We start from the raw sequence: 21,857 nt of genomic DNA on the forward strand, positions 1-21,857 counted from the left end.
CTAATTGAATCATTGACGAAACAAAATCTATTTTGCAGCCATAAAAATGTTTTGATATGAATTAAACAAAATGAAAAATACATTTTCAACTGATGGCCATGGGAGATAAATTTTGACACAGCATCCACAAATTATGTAATCCAGAACGATAGTCTGTCTTCGAATAGCTAGTAATATATTCTTAATATAATTAGTATGTGTATGCCCGAGTAAAAGTTTATTTCAAGAGAAACATTTGATTCTTTTAACAAAGGCTATAGCTAAATCTCTAGTACCCAAATATCTTCTTTTAATATTTTTAGTTTTTTAGCTCTACCCTGTGACCTATAAATGAACTATGAACTTTGAACTTCACGACGTATGCTTCTTGTCTCGTGAAACAAACTGCAGTTTGGTTACACCTAGAATAGTAACGCGTTATTTAGTTCCGCAGATTTCTTACAGAGCATTGAAACGAAATTGTATAGCTGCCTGGTCGTGTAATATGCTCTCTTGACTGTAGTCTCCAGGGTTTTGAACCCTGTCCCTGCCACCCCGTCTCGTTCAGCGGAAGACTTGAGCTAGGATGTAATATCTTTATTTCTGAAGGAACATCCGAGACTTGTCAAACAAAACAAAGGTTAGGCGCAGTGTTTCTCAAATCTTTTGTCGGTGGTGCACGTTTACAATTTTGTAATCGACTCCCTCCTTTAGCTAGCTGTGGAGACCTTGAGGAGAGTTGTAGGTTTCCAGAGAGTGGTCCAGGAGGATTATAAGAATGTAATTAAAGAAAAACTTAAAAACATTTAATTGTAACTATTCTGATTTTATTTTGCATAAAAAAAGACTAAAACCACAATTTAGGTATTGAATGTTTAGTCAGTTTATTTGTGTGTGTGTGTGTATTATTTGGAAATAGAACGAAAGGCGCCTGTGGAAGTATTGCTTATACTTTGAGCAATTATCACGTCAAACCAGTTTTCCATGTGTGGCCAATCAGCTAGTAATTCTTTTCTCAAAGATAAACTTATTTAGACTTAGATCCTCCAGCGCTGCTCGGCTCATTGAGAGGCAATCTTTCTCCACAAAGATCTTTCACTTTTCCCACCAGGTGTCCACTGCTCTGGGGTTCTCCATAAAAATTTGGAGCCAGGTTTTCTCGTATTGGCCCGTCATGTCATCGCAACTCTTGGTATGCGTAGTTCATTTTGTCGGATAACATGTCCCGCAAAGCATCATGTGATTCTCTGTCACAACATCACTAAGTGGTCGACTCCCAGTTTGGCATAGGATTTCTAGTTTGAGACCCGATCTTTATAACTGTCTCCTAAAATCAGTCAGTCAATCTTTCTTTAGATAAACAGTAACTTTAACATTTCTAGGAAAATCTTTTAAGCCGTTCTCGAGAACCGTGTCCAGGCGAGACCGTTAATTATAGAAGGCCTCAACACTTACCTGTCACAACCTGTGGGCAGTTTAGACCAATAGGTCTTTACGACGTGGCAACGATCTATTGGTCTAAACTGCCCACAGGTTGTGACGTTGCAGGTCAGTGTTCAGGCTTTTTAGAACGAATGGTTTCGGTCCAGATTCTTGTTTCCTCTTCCCATGAAAAAATTGCAAGCTGAAAAGAGGAATGGTAAAATGAAAGTATAATTTTGTACTATTGATCAAATTGTATATCGTCTTGAAGGAAAACGTTTTTTTCCCCACAAAAATGCTGAAACAAAAATATCATTTCTGGCAAAGCATCTGGCACTCTGCTCCTGGTTCCATATTCGTGTAATGTTTCAGTCGTACAGCATGCAGGTGTACTTTAGACAGCGCTGGAAAGATGACCGTCTGTCCTTCTACCTCCCCAACATCACCAGCTTCACCCTCAGCAACAAGTTCATCAACAACATCTGGAAACCCAACAGCTACTTCATCAACGGCCGTAGGAGCAAGCAGCACAACCTGACGGTGCCCAACGCCTTCATCCGGCTCCGCTACGACGGCAGCATCTACATGTCCGTCAGGTAAGAGGCTTGTTTGTATTTGTCCCGGCGGTCAAAGGTGTAGCTTTCGTACCAGGAGAGTTCGTATCGCATTTTTTATTATGGTGCTTCCTTTTCAAGTCGGTTTGTAGCAGCACAGTTAAAAAGTTGTTTGTCCTGGACAATGAGTGGAAAATCTCAATAAGCTCATTGATGTTATTTTTTTTTTGTTATATCTCCAATACGTTTCTTCCTTGTTTATTTCTCTACCCTTTTATCTATTTCTTTATTTATCTCTTTATCTATCCCTATATCTATCTCTTTATCGGTTTCTATCTATCTCTTTGTTTCTCCTTTTCTATCTCTATTTCTATCTCTACATCTACTTCTTTAGCTGTTTTTTTTTAAATATCTTTATCTATCATCTTGTCTATCTTAGAAAGCTTCACGCCAAGCATGTTTTGTTTTGGTCATCCTCTCTTTTTCTTTCTCTTTGGCTATGAATCTCTATGAATCTCTTTCCCTACCTCTTTCTCTCTTTAATGATCTCGCTAATTCGCTGTCGAACTTACAGTCCAAGTTACTATAGTCTCCCTTGTATGGCTAAGTGGCTTTCAATCACGGTCGAGACGTCGACTTCAATTAAAAGCACGGAAACCTTCCAAAAGATGCACCCCCACCCCCCAAATGGTCCAAAAATGGAATTGAGTCTTAACGCACTAAGCATGCTATGTGCAAGAAAGTTAAATAAAAACAATTGAGAAAAATATTTCCATTAGTGTTAGTCTTAATCTATCAAAATTAATGACACGATTGATTCAAAAATAACTGATGAAATTTCACTCAAAGTAAGCTTTGTTCGTTGTTTTTTTATACTCTACTTGTTTTATTTATTGTTTTAACGAAAATTTTGCGCCTCGAGACACCATTTTCAAATCTCGGCTATCTCGTTAGTTTCCACGAGATCTGAATGTGTCGAGACTTCGGGTAGATAGATAGATAGATAGATAGATAGATAGATAGATAGATAGATAGATAGATAGATAGATAGACAGATATATAGGTAGGTAGGTAGGTAGGTAGGTAGGTAGGTAGGTAAGCTTTGTTTTTGTTTATATACTCTACTTGTTTTATTGAATGTTTTAACAAAACTTTTGACCCTCGACACCATTTACAAATCTCGAGTTCTGAATGTGTCTAGACTTCCGGTAGATAGGTAGGTAGGTATATAGGTAGGTAGGCTAATCAACTTCAGTGTGTGTATATCTAAGTCTGTGTTTATGTATGTGTGTGTGTGTGTGTGTGTGTGAGTGTGATTGCATCATTAGTCTTAGTAACTTACACTTTCTTTGTCCATAAAGCTATGACGTAAGTATATGAAAATGTAGACGTCACTATAAAGAACGTAGGCCTAATTTGTTAAAGGGAAACAAAATCTGTTCACTTCTGACGCCCATGTAGACTAAAAGCCATAGTTCCCAGAAATAATATTTTTACATCTGGCCTTGCGGGACGTCTGAACGCTTAGTCCAGACCTATGCACAAGCATAAGCACGTCTTCAAACACACACACACACACACACAAATACATATAAACGTGATATTGTTGTAACTTCGAGGGAGGCAACTCAATATGGACTGCACACATTTATAGATTGTCCGTAACGATCGAGCCCACAATAGAGTCCATCGTATTCCTACAATGCACCACCACTAACTGTGAGGGGGCCGCCTGAAAGGATTGGAAGTATTATCGGAGCCTATGCGTCTATCCTAACGAGGGTACCACTTTAAGGGCGGGAAAACGTTACCTCGATTAAACCCATTCAAAAAGTTAGTCCACATAATGAGGACTTAACAGTTCAAACAGAAACTAAAGACATTTTAAAAGAATGGTCACTCCCCCTCTGTAATGAAACAACAAATACTAGTATACCAATACCATGGCTTTATTCGACAAAATTAGACTACAGTCAACAGTGAATGAAACCAGCACGTTTCACATAACACTGATGCAGTACTATACACACACATACACTGGACATGAAACACACACATTGGACATGAAACACACACACTGGACACGACACACACACACACACTGACATGACCTTTTTACACGCTGGACTCACGCAGAAAATTAACAACTCAGTTACACTACACCCTCATACTTTCCTCACGATTTCCCATAATCCTCAAGAGTTGACCATCACACTTCCGCTCTTCATCTTCATAAAATAAATAAATAAAAAATATCGCCTCCTATCAGAACTCTCGTAAACAAATTTTCTTTTCTGCTTGCTGACCGGATCCTGGCAGCGAGATGACAGTGGGCTGTAAAAACTGACATTATCTCTGGAACGCATGAAGATGTAACGCATTGCTGAATATGAAAGAGGAATCATGGAGCTGTCGTTAAGCGAGGGCTAATTAAACCCGAGGAGGGATATGATTATTTCTTTAAATAGGAAAAAAAAAAGTTAAAGCTAAGACCATTTTTATTTTATTTTTTATTTTTATTTTTTTTTTAAATTTGGGATCGAGTTTTGTTGATAGTGAAATGAGCCATCAATTTGGGCTGTCAAGTCTGAAAAATCCGTTTGGCCTGAATCAATATACATATCAAAGTAGGTCAAAGCTTTGGGGCGCTCTGATGATGTCAAGATATCTGGACGCATTGCAAGGCAATCAATGATTTAAATGTTTTTGTTACTTTGTTTTTGTTGTTTTGTCAATTCTAGACATGTCAAAAGAACTTGGTACCTTGCATATAATGCGCATTACAAAAAAATAAAAAACAAGCAAAAAACAAAAACAAAAATCTTTAAAAAAAAAAAAAACTTTCTAAGGGAAAGAACTCCGCACGCAAAACTATATCTCTTAATTATGTAGAAGCTATTTCTCTTAGTAGATAGCACACAAAATCATTACTTACCAATAATGAACTAGTCTGTTAATTTCTTAATCAATTCATGTCGTGTTAGGTACTATAGGTACAATAAGTGATTGTTTAAAGTTTCAACTTGATCCGTGAATGGGTGTGGGGGAATTAACGTGTACGATAGTCAAAAGGGATGAAACCCTACATAGTTAGCCGTTGTCACGGATGAATGTGTGTATGTATGTATAATCTATTTTTACACTCTGCGCGAATGACCGGAAGTGTGTTTTGTTGTCAGAGAGTGGTCAGAGAGAGTCCAGCTTGTGTGAGATGCCGTAAAGATTATTAAAAGTTTCTGTTTTTGATCGAGTGTTACTTGTTTGTTTATAAATACAGCTGAACCAGGGACACCTGGACGTATTGAGACCTAAGGTAGTTTGTACCGAGTTATAAGTAGATAGAGTTATATAATATGAAAGATTTAACAGCCGTATTTGTGAAAGCTGAAGTATTAATTGCCCTTGTTGGTATTATACAAAATAATTAATTACCATAAATTAATCAACTAATCACTTAACATGGAATCATGTCTTTTTTAATGCCAATGAATACTTATTTAAAGTTTCAACTAGATCCAATAATAGATGTTGGAGAAATCACGTGTACAATCTCATACCAGACAGACAGACAGACAGAATGAGCTGATACAAGTTTTGAAAAAAATAGATAATTTTTTTGTTTTTATTATTTGAGTGATATTGAACAACAATTTCGGGTTTTGGGAATCCTGGACTGTGTGATTGATTGTACCATTTACTAATGATTTCAGCAGAGTTCAAAGTTCTTACTAGCATCATTACATCAAGACTTGGCGCGTGGGGGGACTTTAAGCGGAGGGGTCAAGGGGTTTATGTGAACAGAGGTCAGAGGGCATAGCTATGGAGTCTAGCAGACGAATGGTATACAACTACATTTGAAATGGGGGAAACGAATTTATTTAAAACTCGACTAGATAAATTTATGGTGAACATTTAGCAATATATATATGAATAAAATATAAAGTTAGTAAATATAATTGCTCTATCTATCTATCTATCTATCTATCTATCTATCTATTTATCTATCTATCTATCTATCAATCTTATCTATCTATCTATCTATCTATCTATCTATCTATCTATCTATCTATCTATCAATCTTATCTATCTATCTATCTATCTATATCTATCTATTTATCCATCTGTCTTAGAATACCTTAATATTTTTTAACACTAGGAATAATTGTTTTGTTTTGACTAGATAATCTAATGACAGATGAAAACATTGAAATAGTTTCTAACACCATGAAAAGCCTTTTATGCTCCACCGTAGACCTTCTGGATTTCCATATTGTATCTGTAATCAATCAATTATAGTGTACCCTTGTCTTTAGAGAGAACCTCGAGAACATTGCGTGCCAAGTCTGTCATGGGTTTTACACGTTATCGCCTCCCTTGTCTATAGTTTCTTGATATCTGTACTCTCTAGTTTGAGAAATTAAAGTCTCTTCTGTTCCCAGGCTGACTGTAAATGCTCGCTGCCCAATGGTCCTGTCCCGTTATCCGATGGACAGGGTGGTCTGTCCACTGTATATTGGCAGCTGTACGTATTTCTTACTACTGTTGACATATAACAAACAAATAATGAATAGAAAGTTTAGTACAAATATATAGAACAAAGATGTCTAACTAAGTTTCGAAACAAAGATAAAAACAAAGATATAAAACAATGATGTAGAACAAGGATGCAAAACAAAGATATCATATAAAATAAATAATAACAATGTAAAATAAAGATTTTTTAAAAGTCAAACAATGATGAAGAACAGACAATCAAAATGAAGTTTAAAAAAAAATATAATAAAACACTACCATGAATATATAACATACATGCAAAACACAAATGTGGATTTCTTGAAAATAAAATCTTAATGTCCACATATGACGCCATCTTGTTTCAGTTGGTTACACCACACGCGACCTGGTCTACAGGTGGGAGAACCAGGTGGACATTGACCCAGGTGTCACACTGTCTCAGTTTGAACTGGGGCGTATAGAACAACAAAACATTACCAGAAAGGGGCGTTACGGTAAGTTGTCCACGTCAGGTGGTTCAGTATCAGCATAGGTGACCGTCACGTGGTGTCTACGTCTAGTTTGCCGCAGACCACAGACGTGTAGTCAGGAAGATTTTTGACGCTTTGATTTCTGATAGCTTCGAGTTTCTACGCAGAAGAGTAAATAATGTAAGGGGAGATAATTATAACTAGAAAACGATATCTTGTTTGAGCCACCAGAATTTTTAATTTAAAAGATCTAAATCTAAGAGAAAACCTTACACCAGGGTCCAATCAAATTATAAGTTTTAAGTTTTATGTTCAGTCCACTTTTGTTTAATAATTTTTAAATTTAAAATTATAAAGTATATTATTGTTTGATATATAGATCTAGTGTGTATTCTATATATGTATGATTTCTACGTAAAGACTTAAATTGTTTTATTTCGCGAAGAGAAGCTCTTTAACCTAAACTAGAATCTACGGAATACTATTTGGATATTGAGTCATCAGATATTACTTCTGAATACACAGACATATTTACGACATCCTATCACAGGACATTTATGCAATTATAAAAGCTAAAGTTGCATTCATTTTTTGCGAAACAATAGAATATTAAAGGCAAACGTTTTCAAAAATTTCGTTGCTATGTTTTAAAAAAGGACGTCTGTTGTTTTGAAACAGGAGATTTGTCCATATTACAAGTGTATATCCACATGAGTAGAGCGGTTGGATTTTTTATCATTCAGACTTACGTCCCTTGTTATTTGATCGTCTGCTTGTCGTGGGTCTCGTTCTGGATCAACAGAGATGGCGCTCAGGCACGAGTTGTCTTAGGTCAGTCGCTTCCTTTTTTTTTTTTTTTCTATAAATATTTAAAAACTACAAAAATATACAATTCAAGATACAAATTGAAGAATCGTTCTTTCAGCTTACTAAAATTAAATTTCCTTGAAATATTTTAATTAAGTATGTACCCTAGCACCTCATAATCATTTTTTTAAAATTATTACTATTGTACATAAATAAATAAATATATCAAAGATATAGTCTTGAAGGTTCTATTTTGGGTACCAGGATGGTCTAATTAGATGATATGGCTGCTAGGGGTCGCTATTAAGCAATGGGCATGTTCGAGTCCTCCTGAGAGCTTATCTATGTTCCGCCATAGGTTCATCCCCTTCGTCTTTCAATAACCTTGGTAATGGTACCTTTTTGCCAAGTAAAAGATGACATATTAAGTTTGTTCTTAGTTTGTTTCAGAACTAAAACCTTTAAACTCTACTACTCTACGAATTTGCAAAGCTTGGTGGCTAATGAGTCTAGCGATTCTCCCCCGTTTTAATGCATGTCTGTAGTTCTGGATCCAGAAAATCACTTGGACCACTCACAGCGCACCCTGCCCCTTCAGATGTCAACGTGGTCTCCTAACTGGGGCATCTAAATCTGTAACATTGGGGCCTCTCTTATTGTCGATTTGCATAAGGCCTCAATATTTAAAAAATCCTGATAAAGTGATATAAAAAAAAACAGAGACACTGTGAGTCTCTCTATCTCTCTTTCTCTCTCTCTCTCTCTCCTTCTTGGTGTAAAAAGCATTGTAATTATCGCCCCTGGCTGAATTGACCTAGAAATAAATTACATTTCTCAATTTGTCTCTGGCACTTGCCAGGTGTCACCACGATTCTCACCACGTCTGCCATCGGCATTACGGTGAGGGAGGGACTGCCCAGGGTGCCGTACCCCACAGCCCTGGACGTGTTTCTGATCATGTGTATCGTGTACCAGATGGCCGCCTTCATCGAGTACGCCGCTGTCAATTACTTCACCAAGCTGATGCCCCTGGAAGGGGGCGCCGACGACGATGACGATGAGGCCGACAACTTGGTAAGTCTAAGTTTATAGGTGAAGGTTAAAATGACTTTCACTGTGCTACTTTCCATTTTAAGGACCTTGAATTAGTGTTGACCTTTTTTGTAATTACTTTTTTAAAGCGTTGACCTTTCATAATGATGACCTTTTGTTGTAATGACCTTTCGTAATGATGAAATTTCATTGGAATGATTTCTTGTAGTGACGTCCTCCAGTTTTAACGAGCTTCTAAGTAATGACCTGTCATAATGATGATCTTTCACTGTAATGACCTTTTATTGTGATAGCCTTTTTCTTGTATTGATCTGTCATATTTATTAACTTAATTATTATGACATTTCATGATAATGACCTTTCATAGTAACGACTTTTTGCAGTGAATGAGCTTTTGTTCTAATGACACTTCAGAAGGATGACCTTCGAGTTTAATGACCTTTCAAGATGATTACCTTTCATTGTTACACATTTTCTAACTGATGAACTACCGTTGTAATGACCTTTAAAAATGATAACATTTTTTTTTCTTGTAACGGGCTTTCAAATAAATGACCTTTCATATTCATGACCTTTCATTGTAATGACCTTTCATTGTAATGACCTTTCATTGTAATGACCTTTCATTGTAATGACCTTTCATATTCATGACCTTTCATATTCATGACCTTTCACGGTGATGAGCTTTCGTGGTAATGACCTGTCGTTACGGTGACCTTTTATCGTAATGACCTTTAAGTTGATGACCTTCTTAGTTTCCACCTCTCGTGTGTTTTGTTTTAGATAAAGCCAGGCAGTAAGCGGAAACTGGTCAGCGTGGATGAAGAAAAACCGGAACAAGAGAGTCAGACCTTGATTCACTCTTACGCCAGGAGGTTGGAGGAGAAATACGCCCAGAAATGGGCCGCGAAGATTCAAAGTAAGTTAAAACAAGTTACCTCATGAGACTTTGAGGGGTGGGTGTTGGGGTGAGAGCTCCTAATTATGTCGTTGAAGTCCGTGTTTTAATTGAAGAAGTGGCGAGGTGTTCGGCTTCCTTATCGATGGGTCACGTGTTTTAAATCTTGATAAAGTTTGGAAATTGGAGCTTCCGAATTTCTCGGACGCCCTTTGAGGTCACCCAACTTTAGAAGAATCAAGATTACATTGATAGTTTGGGTGGAAACACAAACTCAAAATCGGCCCCCCGAAGTGGCCAAAACCGGGCAGGTAAAAAGGCAGGTTTCAATAATTTCAGAAAGAAAATCAGAATGAAATTCTATCAAAGGCAAATGACAGAGAAGAATGGAAAAAGAAGGTTGACAGATCTTGTGTTGTGACCCAAGGGTTCAGCAGACCAAGAGATAGGTGAAAGTGAATGAATAGCTAGATATGAACATGGCCTAACTGATGTCTTTTAATGATTATCTAATAGTTTTGTAAAGGGTCAATCTCTATTCAACGCCTTAAGAAAAAAAAATTCCTTCAAAAAAAAAAATTCCTTTAGTTAAGTGTTACACTGCCGTGGTGCGGCTCTGCCGTTTACGCGATAATATGAAAAACCACTTATTTATTGTTGTTTTAAATTATGTTCCACTTATATGCATACCAAATAGATTTTTTTTCTTTAAAAAAAATGTAAACATTTTTTGTTTATAAATGTAGTAGTTAGTATGACATAGCTTACTTAATTTACCAATACAATTGTTTGACAAAAAAATCTAAAATCGTTTGCATAATCGTGTAATGAATATGGCAAATAGTCATTTCCCTTACTAAATAGCCTCCAGTGTCTATTACTATTAACTGCTTGCATAATTGATATAAAAAATTAGATTTTTCGCTTTCAGAAAAGAAAAAAAAGTAACCGTTGCATCAGAACTTTGAATGGTCTAAAATACTATGATGTCGGGTTTTCACGATCTTTTCTAGTTTACGAGATCTAAACGAGACGGACGGAAGGGCAGACAAACCACACAAAACTAATAGCGTCTTTTCCCCTTTCGGGGACCGCTAAAAAAAAAGCTTCCCCTCCCTTTTTTTTTTTCAGGCATTGCGATATACGGAGTAGATGATTTAAAGGTCATCTGCTTCTATGGCCCACGTTTAATAAGGTTGTCATATGGCCTGCTTAACGGCCAACCGCTTTTACTTTTCCCCAACGGATGTCAGGTACCCATTTGATTCTGGGTAGACTCAGAGGCGTCCTAAATTTCCCGAAATTAAAAATCCCAGTCTTCACAAGAATTCGAACCCTGGACCGCTCGGTTCTGCAACCACGTACTTTACCACTCAACCACCGCGCCTGTCACCCTACTTTAATGGGCATCATTTGTAAGTCTCCTTGTACTAAAGCTTCCTGCGGAGACGACTCTCATACATCACAGTCCGTGTATCTGGCAATGTCCTTTAGGGTTTGTCTGTCTACATCAGGGGTTCTCAACCTGTGGTTCGCGACCCCTTTGGGGGTCGATTGACTATTTGCCAGGGGTCGCCTAAGACCATAGAAAATATGGATTGTTTTTGTCTATTCTTCTATTGCTGTGTGTGTGTGAGGGGGGGGGGGTCGCAGCAAAGTGACGAATTGTAAAAAGGGGCCGCCGAGCTTAAAAGGTTGAGAACCGCTGGTCTACATGCAGGGCAATATCCCGGCATGCACCAGTTTTATCGTTTATAAGACCAGTCGATTCTTCGAAATCGTTTTCTGAGCACCCTGCAGCGTTGAGGATGTGTTCTACAGTCTTTTCTTCCATACAGCTGTGTACCCATCTGATTATCTGTCAAAATCCCGGGCATGCTACCCTGCCTCATAGTGGCGCCCGGGTGGAAACGATCGTAGGAAGAAACGATTATGCTAAAGGGTAGCAAAACAAGACTCCCGTGGGGGTGCCTTAGGGGGTGCGAGAGCATCTTCATTGCACTGTGCGGAGTTGTAAGAAAGCTCCCACAACCTTGTCACAATCCAGGCGCCGTTCCTCAAGGGGCCGTTACATAAATGGCGTGTCCTGCACGGTTAGCCTGGTATAGAAAAGGAAAATGGCAGGGGTCCCGGTGCACGCGGTCTCTGGCCGCGAGTCTGACACCCGTCAGACAGAACAGTGTACACTGTTCTCATTCAGGCCGGTGAAAGGGAGCTCTTGTTCACTTTTGCTGGCTTAGAGTTCCAAGAGCCGAAGGCTCAACTCTACCTGACTGTTTCAAGAAGAAGAAATCTGTCAAAATAGATTCCTATCGGACAATGTCCAGTGCAAAAACAATTAACTGACATTAATTGGGGGAAATGAATAAATGATCGTTTCGCTGGTCACGTGATACTGATTCTAGCCATAAGCCATAGAGACCGATGACTTTCATATCTTCTGGACCGTTAATCTGAAATGGGGAATTTTATTTTTAATTTAGTGTTTAGGGTAAGTTAAAAAAAAAAGTTAAAGTTTAGTGTCTGTATTTTTAGCTATTTTGTTATATCCTGCCCAACGCTCTGTTCAAGATTGATGTTAGCTTAGTTGATAAATATAAACAGTATCTCTCATGATAATAATGTATAATATTAGTGTCTAAGTATTAAGCGTAATTTAAAAATATGTATATGATATGTCACCTCTTTCTAATCTTGAAAAAATCAAACATATTGATATTAATTTGCGATCTTATTGTTTTTATGATGTTGTACCAATTGCTAAGATTATTACGACATATGCTCCCATAATGTGACTATGACTTTGTAATTGATAAACTCCAGTGGATACATTATAATGAATTAGATCATATACTATATACAACTTCTCAATAACCTTGATTGCTTGGCACTACTTATTAAGTGACATTTTATCATGCTGACTATGCAGTAATTACGATGCCTTCCTTCACTTGAACTGTTGTACTTCTTGTAGTTACGTATCTCTCCTAATGAGTACTTGAGTCCACAACTAGATCTATAATTGCACAACAAACATAGAGATTCAGAACTGACAACTTGAATAGCAGACGATACGTTTATTGACTACAAAAATGAAATACACAATATATTGGCAAGTCAAGCCATAAAGAAGTACATATCATATTTCACAAATTGACTTATATAATCCAATGAAATACACAATATATTGGCAAGTCCAGCCATAAAGAAGTACATATCATATTTCACAAATTGACTTATATAATCCAATGAAATACACAATATATTGGCAAGTCCAGCCATAAAGAAGTACATATCACATTTCACAAATTGACTTATATAATCCAATGAAATACACAATATATTGGCAAGTCAAGCCATAAAGAAGTACATATCATATTTCACAAATTGACTTATATCATCCAATGAAATACACAATATATTGGCAAGTCCAGCCATAAAGAAGTACATATCATATTTCACAAATTGACTTATATAATCCAATGAAATATACCAAGTACACAACTAGTAATACTTCGCCATTAAAAACTTTATGCTTCCATTCAACTCATTATCATGGTGACTACTGATTTCTAACCACGTGGTCCACTCTCAAAGCGAGACTTTTTACCCATAATTCCAAGCAGTGGCGTCACTAGGGGGTGCGGGCCGCACCGGGTGACACCTATTAGGGGGATGACACCCAAATGAAAAAAAAATTGAATATCGGCAAAAACTAACAGATTCGAAAATAAATAAATCTCAAGATAAATACTCAAATATGTCTGGGCATTTCTAATGAGCTAATCTAAATCTATATATTTTATTTAAGGCCTTATTGTATACATTTTATTTTCTTTGGTTAAAATGTCGAAAAGATATGTGATAAAAAACAAGACAGTTTTTAAAAGAACAAACATTGTTTTGTATTTGCACTTTAGTTAGTTTATATATTAGTATTTATTAGACGAAAGAGACTTTATTACTAAATTTTAAGAAAAAATTAAATTATTAATTACGTGACGTCGTTTTATTGTCCAAGTAGAACTTTAGCAGCAAGATCGATTCAAAAGGTTCTTCTAAAGAAAGCATATTAATGCCTCTTCAAACAACGTGATTCTAGAGTCAACCCCGTTTTTTTACGGCAGTACAACCCAAGTTCTCTCGACTAACGTAACATCGTAATAATGACGATTTTTTTTGCGTGAACAGAACAGACCCGCTACAAAACGCCTTTCTAAAGATGTGGCTGATCTGAGGACAATAATCCCATTACTAACTCGCAATAACTACTGCAGCTTTCATCAAGCTGTGATGGAGAAGGGGGGGGGTCTTGGGAAGGGGGCAGACGTTCTCTCATGGAGGCGAGACGCCCTGACCAATGGGGAGAGGGTGAAGCAATTCAAATTATTTTACACGGGTAAAATTAAAAAGTTGTCAGTTCATTGTAGTTATCAATGAAATTTTGAATATTAACCCACATAAATGACAATGTTTAAAAATTTAAAATAGTGTAAGATAAAGTCGTCGTATTTTCTGGCAAAAAGGATCTTTTAAAATGTTTTTAAAAAATGCAAAAAAATCAATGAAAAACTTTTGGAAAAAGATCTTTCAAAACGTCTCTACTGAGTGATTCTTTTTGAATGGTCAGAATGGTCAAAATTCTCTAGTCAGAATGGTCAAAACTCTCTAGTCAGATTGGTCAAAATTCTCTATTCAAAATGATCAAAATTCTCTATTCAAAATGGTCAAAATTCTCTAGTCAGAATGGTCAAAATTCTCTAGTGAGAATGGTCAAAATTCTCTAGTCAGAATGGTCAAAATTCTCTAGTCAGAATGGTCAAAATTCTCTAGTCAGAATGGTCAATATTCTCTAGTCAGAATGGTCAAAATTCTCTAGTCAGAATGGTCAAAATTCTCTAGTCAGAATGGTCAAAATTCTCTAGTCAGAATGGTCAAAATTCTCTAGTCAGAATGGTCAAAATTCTCTACTCAGAATGGTCAAAATTCTCTAGTCAGAATGGTCAAAATTCTCTAGTCAGAATGGTCAAAATTCTCTAGTCAGAATGGTCAAAATTCTCTAGTCAGAATGGTCAAAATTCTCTAGTCAGAATGGTCAATATTCTCTAGTCAGAATGGTCAAAATTCTCTAGTCAGAATGGTCAAAATTCTCTAGTCAGAATGGTCAAAATTCTCTAGTCAGAATGGTCAAAATTCTCTCAAGTGTTTAACACCGTCTTGTTGACAACCTTCGTGTTACAAAAACTAAAAAGTTCGCGGTGTAGGCTTCTTACTAAACATGAAGACGATCTTAGGACAAGCGTGCTGAGTGCTCTATATGTACCTTGAACATCCTCTGTATAATAGTATTTGCCAATGCTGCCTCTTTCTTTAATAGACTTAATTTTAGCAACCTTTTTTTTTTTCAACTAGTATAAATAGTGCGCTCAGATTCCAAGAAAATATTTCTTTCTCAGAACGTCTGACTCCGTTATAATTTAACTTTGACAAAGGCTCTTCTTACTACGCGAAGAAAAATGCGTTGACGAGAACGAAGGAAAACGCTTGGAGGAGCTAACGGCGCTTCAACAGACCACCTTGCTGGGTGGGTAGAGAACCTGATGCCTCTCTAACACTATCTCTAGAAAGAACGTTTTCGGTTATACGAAATAGTCTAAAATAATGTATGTAGTACTATTTATGAAAAAAAAAGTTTAGTGGGCGGGGGTGCCAACGGTAAGAGTTTGAGAAACACTGCCTCGAATGTCTCTCACACTTCAGATACGGCCTGAAAACTTCTTTCTAGTAGAAATCGTACAAGGAAAATGAGTTTCTAAAGCTCAGAGATGCTGGAAAATGCTTCGCCCCGGACCTCGATTTACTTTTTACCTATCCCCTAGTCTGTTGGACGTTTGGAACCTCATGCAAGATTCATCGACCGTCTTTCTCCATTCCTCTCTGTCTTTTGCCTCTTTCAATGGCATGCCAGTCCCTTCTTTTATGTTGTTATCCCATCGTTTTCTCTGTCTGCATCTTCTTCTTTTTCCTGGTACTGTTCTCTGAAAGAACGTCTTTTTGAGACCCAACCATCTTGTAATATGGCCATAGCCTTTTACCTTGCGTTTTTTTTTACGATAGTTAGCAGGTCATCATGGGGTCTAATCGCTGCCGTAACCCTGTCTTTGATCTCTTGGTTTGTGATGCAGTCTTTGAATGTAATACCAAGGATTCTTCTGTAGCATCTCAATTCCATTGCTAGGATCCTCCTCTCTAGCTCTGCAGTCAGCGTCCAAGACTCACAAGCATATAAAAATGTGGCGCATCAGTCTGAATTTGGTGCCGAAAGTGCTGCTGTGGACTGTGCAATTCGGACCGATAGTTCTGGTCTCGTTCCCTCATTTAAGACAATACCTCCGAGGTATTTGAAGCTGTTAACACTAGTTAGCTTTTCACCTCCAATACTGATGCCCCTTTTAAAGCCCTGTTGGCTATTGGTCATAATTTTTTTTTCGGCATTTATTTGCATACCATATGCTGCGGGAAGTCTTGTCAATGCGCATCACTAAGTCAGCTAGTTCTTCTTCTGTCCCTGCCAGGCCATTTATGTCGTCTGCGAGCCGCTAGTTAGTAATTAGTCTTTTCACTCAAGCATCTTGCTATCAATCTGACCCACTTTTACACACCTTCGTGACCTACACACTTTCCATGCTGTTCACTCAACCATGTAGGCCTACAATGAAGGCCAACTGGTCATTTTATACACAGGCACGCACACTGCACTACCGGCCACTTAAAACACACACACTTTCTATGACACTATTCTTAAAACTTTCCTTAATCCGCAGAAAAAATGTCATAAGATGGATTTCAAAACAGAATTAAAGTACTATTCTACTTTCATCTTCTGTGCACTCACCAGGACATTCATGCACAAATATACATACAAACACACAGCCGAACATTAACTGTGTACATCAAGATTTGCTTCTAAATCAGAGAATCTGGGAAATCGGATTCTCGTGCATTATTGAATAGTCTAGAGTAGAGCGTTGAGTAATCGAACATACTGTTGGGTTGGTAGTTCTTTAATGTCTTTACTCCCTGGTGCTCGTATGTCTGAACTTTTAGTTTAAATACGAATATTTGATAACACACAAAAGATGTAAAATAATATAAGTGACCTGGGATCATAGGTCCAGAAAGGTTTTAAAAAAAATGGATAGTGGGGAAAAGTTGAACAATTTTTCAAATTTGAAAAATTTAACCTTTAGAAAATAATATTTAAGAGATTTGTTTATTTTAAGGAGTAGAAGATAGGCTACCCAGATGATATAAAGCTCATCGGTTTCTTTGGCCGACATTTAACGAGTCCGTTACCTAAAATTCATAAAATTAAAAATGCCAGTCTTAACAGGGATTCCAATTCAAAACTCGGTTTGAAACACAAGCGCCATGCCCCTCTACCGCCACGCCATCCAACTATTTATTTAACCTGGATATTAAACCGCATAGTTTAAAATGAGCTTGAAAAAAAAAGAGTGTAATTCCGAACCGGAGTTACGGGTTCGGATCTTGGTGACGACTGGGATTTTTAATTTTGGGATCTTTAGTGCGCCTCTGAGTCTACCCAGCTACCCTGACATTAGTTGGGGAAAAGTAAAAACGGTTGGTCGTTGTGCTGGCCACATGACACCCTCGTTAATCGTGGGTCACAGAAACAGATGACTTTTACATCATTCGCTCTATAGATCGCAAGGTCTGAAATTTTAATGACTGTTTTTACTTAATATATTTATTGTATTACACAATTTTTTTTTAACAAATCAACTCCCCATTTGTCAACTGAGAGCCTTACATCTGTCTTATTATATACATATAATAAATGGTCAAGATAAACTTTAAAATGTCAAAAAAACAACAACTCTAAATTGAACGTCACTGTTGCCAATTTATTGAAAATGAGCTATAATGTTAACAATATCTCAATGTGAGGAGGTTAATCTTATGTGAGCTCTCTTATATTACCGTTAGTAGGTTGCGAATAGTTTTAAAATAATTTTAAAGTCATAGATTGAAAGTCAAATGGGTAGTCTCATTTGATTAGAGTAACACCTTTAGTAAAATCCCTAAATTTAGAAAGCCTTCAGGATAGAAGACTCAAAAGTAAAGTAGCAATTATACATAAAACACTGAACCATAATTTTTAAATACAAAAACAAAATTTAATAAAATACTCAGAAAGACACAAAGATAAAGGCACACTCCTCGTTCCATATGCTAGGACAAATTTGTACAAATACTCCTTCTTCCCTAGTGCTATTAGAGCGTGGACATGCTTAACTAGATTGACCAAGGAACACTCATTGGACGTAATCAAATCTTCTATGTGATGTAAAGTCTATATTTGATAAGATAAGAACAGATAATGTACTTTCTATATTGAAATGACTTTGTGCTACAAACAGAAGTGCTTAGAAAATTTGATTCTCTAGGGCTATAAAGTGCTCAGGAACTATCAACACCTTTTTTTTTGGCACAGCGGATACACCATAAAACTATTTATAATTTTGTCCGCCATGTTTGGCAATCTCCCATAAGTTCAATACTAACAATGGACCTCGGTAAAAACACATTTATATCATAAATGGGAAGCGATTTAGAACAGTATGTCTAACTGGGTCTTTTATCAGCTTTACAATTTTTTATTTCGGGGTTTAGTGATCTGTTCTTCTGTGCTATTTTTTGAGATCATTTTTTTTTATTTCGGGGTTTAGTGATCTGTTCTTCTGTGCTATTTTTTTAGATAATTTTTTTATTTCGGGGTTTTGTGATCTGTTCTTCTGTGCTATTTTTTGAGATCATTTTTTTTTATTTCGGGGTTTAGTGATCTGTTCTTCTGTGCTATTTTTTGAGATAAATTTTTTATTTCGGGGTTTTGTGATCTGTTCTTCTTTGCTTTCTATCCAGACTGCAGCGATTTCCTGTACACTTTCTTGCAATGCATTGTGGGAAGTGCTGACTACAGACAACAGCGAACGGAGTTGGCCGACCCCGAAGCAGGCAACAGCGTGAGCGCGATAGACATGGTGTCCCGCGTGGTGTTTCCTGTGACCTTTGGCCTTGTGAACCTGTGCTACTGGCTGATTTACTTTCACTTGGACATGAGCTGAGTTCCCTGAAATGACCAGTGCGATGGAAGCTGAGTTCCCTGAAATGACCAGTGCGATGGAAGCCGAGTTTTCTGAAAGAAGGATTTAAGAAGAAAAAAAAAAGGATCACCGAAAAGTTATGATTTTGAATAAGTATTTCTAAAAATAGAAAAATGTTGTTTTCTTAAAATTTTGGACAATGTCTTTTTAGTTTTAAATCTTGTACATATATATGTATGTGTTTGCGCGTTGGAGAGAGATAAAGAGAGAAAGATTGAAAGAGAGAGAAAGAGAGAGAGAAAGCAATAGAGAAAGAGAGAGAAAAAGAAGAGAGAGAGATGAAGATAAAGAGATAGACAGAATAAGACAGAAAGAAATGGGGAGAGAAAGAGAAATAAAAAAAGAGAGATCAAAACATTATAAAGAATTATCCGCTGCATAAAGAATTATCCACTGCATAAATTGATTATCAAAAAAAAAAAAGGTTATGATTTTATCATATTATCTTGCTTCTATAAAAAAAATAACTTGGTCAAATTTCATTAAACACGAAAAACTACAGAGTTGGCAGCCTCTCCACAAACAAATCCAAACTCAAAGCCTTTAACTGCATTAACTAGGATTTTAGTTTAAGGACAAAAAGTTGTCAATGCGTTTCGTGTTTTAAAACCCAGAGCTGTGTTATAGACGTGAATGTCTGAAATATCGACAATTTATTCACAGGAATTTTTTTCTCTTTTCTGTGTTTTCATGGGTATTTTAAATCTTCTCTTTCTGAGTTTTATTTAAATATAATATTTTGTACAATTGTAAGGTTGTTTATGAAATTAAAAAACTTACACACAAGTTGTTGTTTTTCAATTCAGAAATAGTTGTGTTTTTATTACCCCACTTAAAATTTAAAAAAAAATGTTCTTCTGATCCTGTTGTTATTGGGTTTTTTTTTTTTTTTTTTGTTATATTCAAAGAACAAAAAAATGTTTCACTTCAATCTTTTAGTTGTGATTGGGTGGAACGTTGAATCAGTCATTTTGTTAGCCTAAATTGTTTGTTCTGATGTTATTTTCAGGAAATTATTTTTTTTCACGCTAAATTTGTTTGTTTCTCTTTCTGTGTTATTTCCGTGTTTGTATTTCGTTTCTAAGTTTCTATTTTATTTCTACTTTCCCGCCTCAAAAATGTAACTCGAGAAGAAAGAGAGTCAAGTCAATACTGTCATGACAGTGTCATCTCTACACTACGAAACTAAACCAACTGATCTAGAGTACGAAACTAAACCAAAGATCTAGAGTGCGAAACTAAACCAACTGATCTAGAGTACGAAACTAAACCAACCGATCTAGAGTACGAAACTAAACCAACTGATCTAGAGTACGAAACTAAACCAACCGATCTAGAGTACGAAACTAAACCAACTGATCTAGAGTACGAAACTAAACCAACTGATCTAGAGTACGAAACTAAACCAACGGATAATGAGTCTCCGTGGACTCTGTAGTATGAAACTTATTACTCACTACTAGTTATCTTATCTTCTTACAAGATCCTTATAAGAAAAGAATATAATGTAACACTCAACTCAATGCTTTTTAAATAAGAAAAATATAAAAAATACTTTTAAAAAAATACTTACCTCCTTTATACCTTTGTACAGCTTATAAAAGTAAAGTTCCCTTTCAGACCTTGAGATCTATAAGGCAGATGGTCTCAAGGTCTACTGTTTCTTTGGCTAAAGGTTAACGAACAGGGTGTCATGTGGCCAGCACAACAACCAACCGCCTTTATTTTCCACAACTAAAGTCAGAAACTCATTAGAGCTGGGTGGACCTAGGGGCGTCCTAAAAATCCCGAAATTCAAAATCCCAGTCTTCAGCGAGATTCGAACTCAGGACCCCAGGTGCGATAGCCAAGCGCTTAACCACTGGCATAACTCGCGATTATTTTGCTCATATTAAGTTATGAATGTACGATTGACTTCAACTAATAAACAACAAAGACTAATAAGAATTGTAAAGTGAAGCAAATTGATAGAATTTTGACATCTTTCTATTATCGCAAAACCCTGTATGTCAGTATGTCACCAATAGGAGAGAACATTTATGGCTATGTGTTCGCTTCTGAAGATTAAAGATGACTGCAGTGTTTTACACGACCATGTCGTACAGACCCACAGTTTGTGACGTTGCAGGTCAGTGCTCAGGCCTTCTTTAACGTGTGGTATCGCTCAAACCCAGTTGCGACCACAACCTAATGCATCCAATGCCGTTGTCCGCCACGGGCCTATTTAAGTTTTCTTTACCTCTTCTGTGGACATCTTTTAAATGGGCTTTTTTTTTTATTGGTCTCAAACATGTGACTTCATGAGGGGTCTATATTTGTCTCTTCCAAAATCATTTCCTGCCAGCTATTTTCCTCTAATGTCTCTATAGTGCTTATAGGGTGGGGGGGTACCACTGTTACGCTATCTTCCTTTATTTTGTAAAAGAAAATCCTTTTTAGCATGCTGTCGTCGCCTGTAAAAGGCTTCTACGTCTCTTTAAAGGCTTCCATCATAGGTGTCTCTGCTCCATTATGGGGTTACGCTGTTAGGACTACCTTACAGATAACCATGCTGGTGTGGACAGTATAGAAGCACTACTTCTCATTGGGCAGCGTTGATAAGAGAAAACAAATTAGGTCAACAAACTCACAGCACGAGAAATCGAGAAATGTCTACTGTAAGACGACGTAATATCTGAAATATCCCTTGCAGACCCCAACTCTACCCTGAGTTGTTTTCTTCCCAGAACGGGTCAGTCATAATCGCCCTTGGGCTCTTTTGGTCACGATCATCCAGACGGCTTTCGTGTCATTAAATGGCTTCAGGACTTTGGAATCTATTAAGAACCACGTGATAGAAGCGTGTTTGAATTTAGTAAGGGGGAGAATGTGCAAGGAATAACAACCTTAGAAATCGTTTGAAAAAATCTTACATCACATAGAAATGTTGTTTTCATTGAGGGAATACATTGTAACTTTCAAAATAAAAATA

At 36.9% G+C, this 21,857-nt stretch overlaps 1 protein-coding gene across 2 annotated transcripts in view; it reads left to right on the plus strand.

Annotated features, from left to right (window-relative positions):
• LOC106078061 (gamma-aminobutyric acid receptor subunit alpha-2-like) overlaps positions 1–19,207 on the plus strand; it is a 45,119-nt gene extending 25,912 nt beyond the window's left edge. For both annotated transcript variants that reach the window (XM_056039760.1, XM_056039761.1), the window contains exons 5-11: positions 1,774–1,997; positions 6,395–6,477; positions 6,836–6,964; positions 7,619–7,771; positions 8,607–8,821; positions 9,584–9,719; positions 18,645–19,207. In XM_056039760.1, the coding sequence (XP_055895735.1) occupies positions 1,774–1,997; positions 6,395–6,477; positions 6,836–6,964; positions 7,619–7,771; positions 8,607–8,821; positions 9,584–9,719; positions 18,645–18,847 (1,143 nt within the window). In that variant the 3' untranslated portion in view covers positions 18,848–19,207. The remainder of the gene's footprint in view (positions 1–1,773; positions 1,998–6,394; positions 6,478–6,835; positions 6,965–7,618; positions 7,772–8,606; positions 8,822–9,583; positions 9,720–18,644) is intronic.
• The last annotated feature ends 2,650 nt before the right edge of the window (positions 19,208–21,857 follow it).

The sequence above is a fragment of the Biomphalaria glabrata genome, chromosome 8 (genome assembly GCF_947242115.1).
Source record: "Biomphalaria glabrata chromosome 8, xgBioGlab47.1, whole genome shotgun sequence".
Classification (NCBI taxonomy): domain Eukaryota; kingdom Metazoa; phylum Mollusca; class Gastropoda; family Planorbidae; genus Biomphalaria; species Biomphalaria glabrata.